At 35.7% G+C, this 8,560-nt stretch overlaps 1 protein-coding gene across 1 annotated transcript; it reads left to right on the forward strand.

Moving 5' to 3' along the window:
• Nucleotides 1–296: 296 nt before the first annotated feature.
• Nucleotides 297–4,173, forward strand: c23h8orf74 (chromosome 23 C8orf74 homolog). Its single transcript, XM_030085728.1, has 5 exons — nt 297–344; nt 446–629; nt 2,299–2,513; nt 3,782–3,922; nt 3,979–4,173. The coding sequence occupies exons 1-5, from the start codon at nt 297–299 to the stop codon at nt 4,171–4,173; spliced, it is 783 nt and encodes a 260-aa protein (XP_029941588.1).
• The last annotated feature ends 4,387 nt before the right edge of the window (nt 4,174–8,560 follow it).

The following is an 8,560-nucleotide window of genomic DNA, read 5'->3' on the forward strand; positions in this document are numbered from 1 at the left end:
TGCAGACGTCTGGGTTCGCAGTAAACAAAACAGGGGTGAAAAGTGGGATTAAGATGGATTAAATGTGTCTAAACCCTCTGGTTTGGGATTAAAAAAACATCTAAACGAGTCAATTTTTAAATTAGTGTAATAATTTAAATCATAATTGCCATAATTACGTTTTAATGGTAAGTTTTAGCTCATAAGTAAGTAAATAAATTAAAATAATCACGCAGGAATGACTTCCGGGGTTTGAACGCGGCGTCATGACGTCACCATGCAGACGTCCGCGTCCGTTTCCATAGGAACGGAGCGTCATGGAGTCTCTCTCGGAGGGAGAAATAGCGGAAATAGCGGGTCTACAGGTAGGCTGGTAGATTTAAGTGACTCAGAGTGACTAAATATGAACTTTATAGAGATAAAAAAATTGAAAACAGGAAGAAAAAAGTCACGTGTGTGTTTACAGAGAGAGGAAGGCGCGCGGAGGCTCGCGTGTCTCTTCTCCTGGACTGAGTTTGATGACCGTCGCTGCGGTTTGCAGCAGGAGTTCGTGCACGACGTGGTTGCGTTCGCTGCAAGCAGAGGATTCTCTCGAGACAGCGTGATCCGGGCTGCACGCGCAGCCAAGAGCATCTTCCCCCAGCTGCACGGTCAGTAGGAAGCACGAAAAAACTTTACACATGTCAAGTTATTGCTCATAAAATGGAGCTTATTGACAAATTCTTCTCTCAAAAAGTGAAATACTGCTGTTTAAATATTTAAATCATCGTAATTTGCACCATAAACATAATTTTTATGAAGTCCATATCCTATTTTTTTTAATTGTTTCGAAATGATTGAATGAATTGATAGTTTTGGTTATATACATGGTATAAAAAAACTAAAAAAAAATTACAAAAAATCCAAAGATCATTTCAAAAATAAATGTATCACAATATCAACAGTAAAATAAATGAATGAATAAATATAAATTTCAAATATTGAAAAAATAAATGTATGACAATATCAACAGTAAAATAAATAATTGAATAAATGAATGAATGAATGAATGAATAAATAAATAAATAAATAAATAAATAAATAAATAAATAAATAAATAAATACATACATAAATAAATAAAAATATTATAATCTAATTAAAAATTACTAATAATTTTACAGTTTGTCAATTGACATTGAAGGTATTGATTATTTTACATTTTCAAGTTTTCAAAATTCATCATCCATGTTTCATCAACAGTGAACTGTAGTTTTAGTTAATCAGTGAGTTACTTTATATTGTTTCAGATAATTAGATCATTAGATGAACTCATTTTGATTGTCTTGTTGTTTGTTGTTCGATGTGTTATGTTTAAGCCTGTAGTTTAAACTGTACTACTAAGTTTAAATGTTGCTTGTGTTAAAAAAAAAAAATAATAAATAAAAAATTGAGACATGATCACTCTTACAACCTCTAGTAGTTCTTAAAGAGGAAATCAAACTTCATATCTTCAGCTCATAACTCCAGATGAGAACTGAAGTTACAGGAAACCAACCAGGCATTATTATCTTTGAGCAATCAGATCATTAAATAGCCATGAATTTGTTTTAGTGTCTCTTTCAGATGGAGTAATTTGACTTCTTTTCTCCAGTTTATTTTGAATATACGTATGGAGTCACAGGAGTGCCATAATAACACATAAATGGGTTAAAAAAATAAGAGAATAAATGTATAAATATACACACAAAAAATAAATCTGTTAAAAAACAGAAGGGAATAAATGTGTAAATAAATAAATAAATAAATAAATAAACAAATAAATAAATAAATAAATACATAAATAAATAAATAAATCAGTTAAAAATAAGGGAATACATTTGTAAATATAAAGATAAATAGATAAATAAATATATAAATGTTTAAAAAATAAGGGAATAAATGTGAAAATATAAAGATAAATAAATAAATAAATAAATAAATAAATAAATAAATAAACAAACAAACAAACACTGCCTTTACTTTATCTTTGATTGACAGCTCAGTCCATCAACACCAAAAGCAAAATCAAAATGGAAATAGAAAAGCAACAAGAAATGGCAAGATAGAAAAACAAATGGAAAAGTAAAGACAGTATTTATTTATTTATTTAGTTATTTATTTAATCATTATATTTTTCTCTTTATGTTGCTACATTTATTCCCTTTTTTTAAAACAGATTTATTTTTTATTATGGCGCTCCTTTGACTTCATATATAAATAAATTTACATTTTCTCAACAAACATCTCATCTCGTTCATTTTTCTCATTTAAATTCAATCTTTTCTGCTGGTCTCCATCAGACCTGGATGCAGACAGACTCGTGTCCCTGTTCAGGGATGTCCTGCCCGGCCTGACCCCCGTCCAGCAGTCCCAGCTGGTCCGGTACCTGGCCCACACCCTGGTGTCCCGGCGGAGGCTGCTGGCGGCGGTGGCGGTGGGCGGGGCTCCGTCCGTGACCATCAAGAGTCTGGAGGTTGGGGTGGAGCTACCTCCTGCGCCCTGCCCTCTAGAGGAGGTAAAGGGAATGGCACGTTGATGATTTTCAATTCAATTCAGCTTTTTTTATGCAGCGCCAATTACAATGTAGTCACTTTTAGAGAGAGAAAACCCAAGATAGCATGAGCAAGTAGAACAGACGGGAGAAACTGCAGAACCAGAAACCTGCAGAACTTGGCGCCGAAGAGGAGAAACCTGATTCTCTGAAATCAAGACAGTTTTCACTTGTTCTATTGGCAGATTTTTTTTTCTTAAAATCAGGACACTTTTACTTTGAAACAAGTTAAAAAAAAATTTTTTTTCTACTTATTTCCAAGTAAAAGTTAAGTTAAAAGTTCTTAAAGGTGCATGGAGGAGTTTGCACGTTTTATGCGAAACAGCGCCCCCTGCAGGCCTTGGGCGTAATGCAGCTTAGTGAAAAACTCGTCCCTGTGGCTCGCGTGCACGGAAGAAGGGAACTCCGTCTTCGCTCGTTTAGTAGTGCTGGAGTAAGATTTAAGTTTCTTTTACCTGGTGGAGTCTGTGCTGGAGTTGTGGCAGTGCTAGAAGCCAGTCTTTTCTTACTTTCTGGAAGATCCTGCTCAGTTGTTGCTCACTAAGCATCTGGCGGAGTAATGGCGGACAAAGCGAAACTTATCCAGCCGGAGCGCGCATTACGTCATTCCTTTCAAATTCTCCCCAAAAACATGCTGGTGCCGGACCGGCACTGCAACTTTCAAGTGACAATTTAGCGCTGTTAGAGGTACTTGTAATGAATATGTCAGGGCACATTGTACACATCATTAAAAATGTGTAACATATTTATGGTGGAAAATAAGTATTTTTAAGGTTGTAAAACTCCTTAATGCACCTTTAATTTCGGACAGAAATCCACCAGTAGAGCAAGTGATGATTGTATTTAAAAAAAAAAACTCATTTCAAAGTAAAAGTATCTTTATTTAAGAAAAAAAATGATCAATAGGACAAGTTAAAATTTGAATTATTTTTTTTTACTAATTTCAAAGTAAAAGTATCTTAATTTAAGAATAAAATCTACCAACAGAACAAGTGAAAATTATATATTTTTTCATTCATTTCAAAGTAAAAGTATCTTAATTTAAGAAAAGAACGAACACTGTGAATGAAATGAAAACTGTCTTGATTTCAGAAAACTAACTAACCAACCCTTCCCTCAAAACAACTTTCAAAAACTTGTTCAGATTTAGATGTTTTCGCCGTGTAGATTGGGTCCACATTGTCTCATTCGATCAGCTGTTCTGACTGATTCACGGTTTTCTGTCCCTTTAGGGCACCGATCTGCACGAGTGGGAGGCTCAACGGCACGAAGACGGACTCGGCTCGGAGCTGGAGCAGAAGCAGGAAGAGCTGAGACGTCTCCGGGACGGACCCCGAGTCTCTCTGAAGGACGTTGACGTCCCAAGCGATCAGGTGAGGGGACACTCACTGACGTCTGGAATCGGCTTGACGTCTCAACATGTCCTCAGGGCGCGGCGGAGTTCGTCCGTGAAGCGGTGAGGTCGGCGGGAGGTCAGATACTGGAGAACCTGAACCGAGAGGTCCATCTGATGGGAGACATCCAGGAGCTGACGCGTCAGCGGCAGGCCGCCACCACCAGCAGAGGGCGCCAGAGCGACAGCCCACAGGCCAAGCAGCAGACAGCAAAGACCAGGAAGCAGTGAAGGAGACAGAAATGTTGGTGTTTAAACATCAATACTCGCAAATAATAGAAAATAATTGTAAAAAACAAGTTGAAAGATTACTTGATCGCTGCCTGTTTTTCCAAAATTAAACATGTCATCATCTGCATATCATAAAATCAACTTATTTTAAAGCACAAAAACTGATCCCAAATTTTTTTTCAGTGATATTTGACCCACGCTCCAACCTCTGCTGGTAAACAGTGAAGATAATGGTGAAGAAAAGCTGTAATACCAAATCGCCCCCTGCTGGAAATTCCAGCAGGGGGCGATGATGTTGGTCTCTCATTGGAACCTATTCAAAAATTATGATTTTCAGAGAGTAAATAAACACATGCAGCTCCATGTTATGGTCTCTATCACTAGTTTCTACAACCAGACTCTGATTTTCATATAAATCCTTTGTTGGTTTGATTGTAAGGAGTTAAAGTTTAGCATAAATGGGCCAATCACAGCGACTCCTCTGTCCACGTGATTCGGTCACATGACAGGCTCCACCAATCACATTTACATCTGGTTTACAGTGTTCAGTATGGAGACGTCCTGCTCACATCCTCAAGACGGGATTTCAGAACGTCACGTTAGCTCCGCCCATCTTTTATATGCAGTCTATGGATGATGTCACGTTAGCTCCGCCCATCTTTTATATACAGTCTTTTATTTATTTTTTTCATTCATTTCAGGCGATTAACACTGCAAAACAAAACAAAAATTCCAATATAATAACATAAACACAGAATGCCTGAAAAAGGGGAGTAGGAGGAAGAAAAGTCTAGTGATGATGTCACTTTAGCGCCGCCCATCTCTTATATACAGTCATGGATGATGTCACGTTAGCTCCGCCCATCTTTTATGGGTGACATCACATTAGCTCCGCCCATCTTTTATATACAGTCATGGATGATATCTCGCTAGCTCCGCCCATCTTTTATATACAGTCTCGTAATGTCACGTTACCTCCGGCCATCTTTTATATAGTCTATGGATGACGTGACGTTAGCTCCGCCCATCTTTTATATACAATCTATAGATGACGTATAATTTTTTTAAATGTTGTGTTCAGGTGCTTCTAAAACCTCGGTTCTTCCTCTCACTATCCGGTCCTCATACTTGACCTCTGAGGTTCCCACAGTCCAGGAAGACGTCCACGAAGACAAATGGACGCACGAGAGACGGCGTGTCCGAGCGCCCGTCTGTGGGAAGTTTTACCCGAGGAGTGAAGCGCACATGTTTTCCATTTGGAACCCGACAATGAAAGAGTCTAAGAAGAGTCGATGAAACACATGTCCGACGGTTCCTGACAATAGAAGCATTCATGACTGAAACTCTGGGGGTTTTTTTTTCCCTCTCTTCATACCTCTAGAAAAGCTGCCGTTTCCTCTTTTGACTGAAAATGCAGAAAACTATTAATGATAAGACATGGAGGAGAAGGACAGTGTTGCCATGGAGACGAAAGCGACAATAGAAGTCAGGAGATCCGACCTTGCTCTGGAGAGAAATAATTCCCAGCATGCTTCACTGCATCCCTCAGCAGCATCTTCAAACGTCCTGAAGAAAAGAAAACACATCTGGGTCCTTATATATCATCATTCAACATATGTTCTTTGGGTTTTTTTTCACATTTTGAATGGATTCTTTCTACTTTAGGACTTGTTGGCGTCATCGGTCCTTCATTGTGGACCCTGGACTCTTTCTCCATCTATTATTAAATACATCCCAGCATGCTGCTAAGCATTGCCGTCTGAGGAAAGGAAACAAGTCGTTAAATAATGTTAAAGTATTGAAATAATGCAATTACATTTCTGTCATATTTAAATTCAAATATATATGAATATGTAGACTAAATCAAAACCATTTGTGTCTATTATATTGTCACCACTGGCAAATTTAGAAATGATGGATATATATCTATCTCTATACATCTCTATCTATTCATCAATCATCCATCTACCTATATGTCTATCTATTGATCAGCTATCTATCTATCTATCTCTCTCTCTATCTATCTATCTATCTATCTATCTATCTATCTGTCTATCTATCTATCTATCTATCTATCTATCTATCTATCTATCTATCTATCTATCTATCTATATATCTATCTATATATCTATCTATCTGCAGCCGTCTACCTCCATATATCTTTCTGTCTATAGCTATCTATCTATATATCTTTTTATCTATCTATCTATCTATAACTATCTATCTACCTACAGTATATCTATATATCTATCTATCTCCCTGGTAGATAGTAGTATGATAGTAGTAGATGGTAGTCTGCTCTATTTACCTACCTAAACTTTTTTGTTTTATCTTTTTCATGCCCCCCCCTTGTCTCCCCCCCACCCCCCGCCCGCACCCCCCCCCCACCGCCGCTGCCCTTCATCCAACAACAGTCTATCTCCACCCCTGTTAACCTGCACGAAAAACTCCAAAAACTCGAGAGAAATTAAACATTTGACACAAATGAATAAAAAAAAAAAAATACAAAAGAAAATCAGTTGAATATGAAGTTAAAACAACAATGAACATTCATTTCAAAAGTCATTTAAAAAAAAAAGAAAAAAAACCCAACAACTTTATCTCTGTGCTTGGAACAGTGTTTCGCTTTAACACTGAAATAATTAAAACGATGAAACAGCGCCACCCAACTAAACCGGTTAAACAGGTAGTGGCGGGTGTTGGTACTGCATGCTGTATGAAGCACACCTGAAGTCAGTTTGTTCATTAACTAAATCCGGGAGGAAAGAAGAAAGACACCTGAAAAACTCGACGTCTAGTTGTAATTCAACATATTTTACTACTAAATTAATTCAATTAAAATAGTTTAGGCCTTCTAATGTTGTCTCCACCTCGGCTTATTTTACTGCTGAAGAGAGTCGAGGCACAACTTTATCTTTGCCCACAAAACGAACTTTTTCAAAGACAACAGACGGATTAAACTCGGAATCTTGGAAGGAAAGACGAAAACGAGAAGAATTCAAGCTTCAAAATGTGAGTCAATCCAGTTTTTCTTAGTTTCCTCGTGTTAAGTTGTACTTGTGATGCGTTCAAGGACACGGATGTTTGTATTGAAACGTCCACGTGAGTTAATATAATCAAGCAAACACACATTTAATGAATTTTTCTTTATTAAAAGTGAGATATTTTTCTTTGTTTGTTTCAAAAACAACTGCAGGTAAGTTAATATTTGACACAAAATGTAGAATAACTGCAAAAACAAGTGCATTTTAGAGAGTAAATCCATGATTACACAGGTAAAACATGCAGATTTAAAAGAAAACTGTGTCAGTATTCTTAATGAAATCGCATTTATGAGTGAATTAGTGTCTTATAATTGCCCGCGAAGTGAAAACCGGTGACAGATGTGATTAAGTAAAGTGGAGATGTGTGCATTGCTGCTGTAATTAAGATGAAACTGTGAACCTCGCCCCTGCTAATTAATGTACAAGTGATTCATCCTCTGTTGCATGCTGGGAGATTAATCTGTGTCTGCCTGGTATGGCTGGATGGGCTTCTGGACAAATACACACACAGTGTATGCATGTTTTTGGAGATTTTGATAGGACCCTAAGTAAATTTGGGCTGGTTGTCACTATTTTTTTTTTTAGTTTTTAGGAACCTTTTCCAACCATTTCCATAATATCTGAGCCATATTGACCATACACTCAGAAAACTGCTCCAACTGGACTGAACACACTCTCCTGAATCCCAATCTTAATTTTACATCCAGCATCCATTCAGCTCTGTGAAACTATATATATATATATATATATATATATATATATATATATATATATATATATATATATATATATATATATATACATTTTTCTATGAAATTGTACATATCTGTTTAAAATTTATATTTAAATTATTTTTGATTTATATGTGTGTATATCTGTTATTTAATTCTATCTGTGTTAAATTTATATTTAAATTTTTTTTATATTTCTTTTAGTCTATGTCTGTTATTTATTTAATTCTATCTGTGTTAAATTTATATTTAAATTCTTTTTGATTTATTTATGTTAGTTTATATCAAGTATTTAATTAGACCTGACTTAAATGTATATTTAAATTATATTTAATTAATATCTTTTTGTGTTTCTGTTATATTGTACAAATATTTAATTATATTTGTGTTCAATTTATGTTTAAATAGTACACATTTTCACTTGTTCTACTCGAAATTTTTTTTTCCTTATTTCAAAGTAAAAATATCTTAATTTAGTGAAAAAATCCACCTATAGAAGAAGTTAAAATTTTCTCGATTTCAGAGAACTTGTCTTAAATCAAGTGTCTTTATCTTGATGAAACATAATATTTAAGTGAATTTATCTTAAATCCAGTAAAATGAGACATTTTC

The sequence above is a fragment of the Salarias fasciatus genome, assembly GCF_902148845.1.
Source record: "Salarias fasciatus chromosome 23 unlocalized genomic scaffold, fSalaFa1.1 super_scaffold_20, whole genome shotgun sequence".
Classification (NCBI taxonomy): Eukaryota; Metazoa; Chordata; class Actinopteri; order Blenniiformes; family Blenniidae; genus Salarias; species Salarias fasciatus.

Excerpts from the sequence above, each read along its gene's own strand:
- c23h8orf74 (XM_030085728.1), top strand. The coding sequence starts at position 297 with ATGGAGTCTCTCTCGGAGGGAGAAATAGCGGAAATAGCGGGTCTACAG. Across the intron at positions 345-445 it reads CGGAAATAGCGGGTCTACAG|AGAGAGGAAGGCGCGCGGAG; the intron begins GTAGGCTGGTAG and ends GTGTGTTTACAG. Across the intron at positions 630-2,298 it reads CATCTTCCCCCAGCTGCACG|ACCTGGATGCAGACAGACTC; the intron begins GTCAGTAGGAAG and ends GGTCTCCATCAG.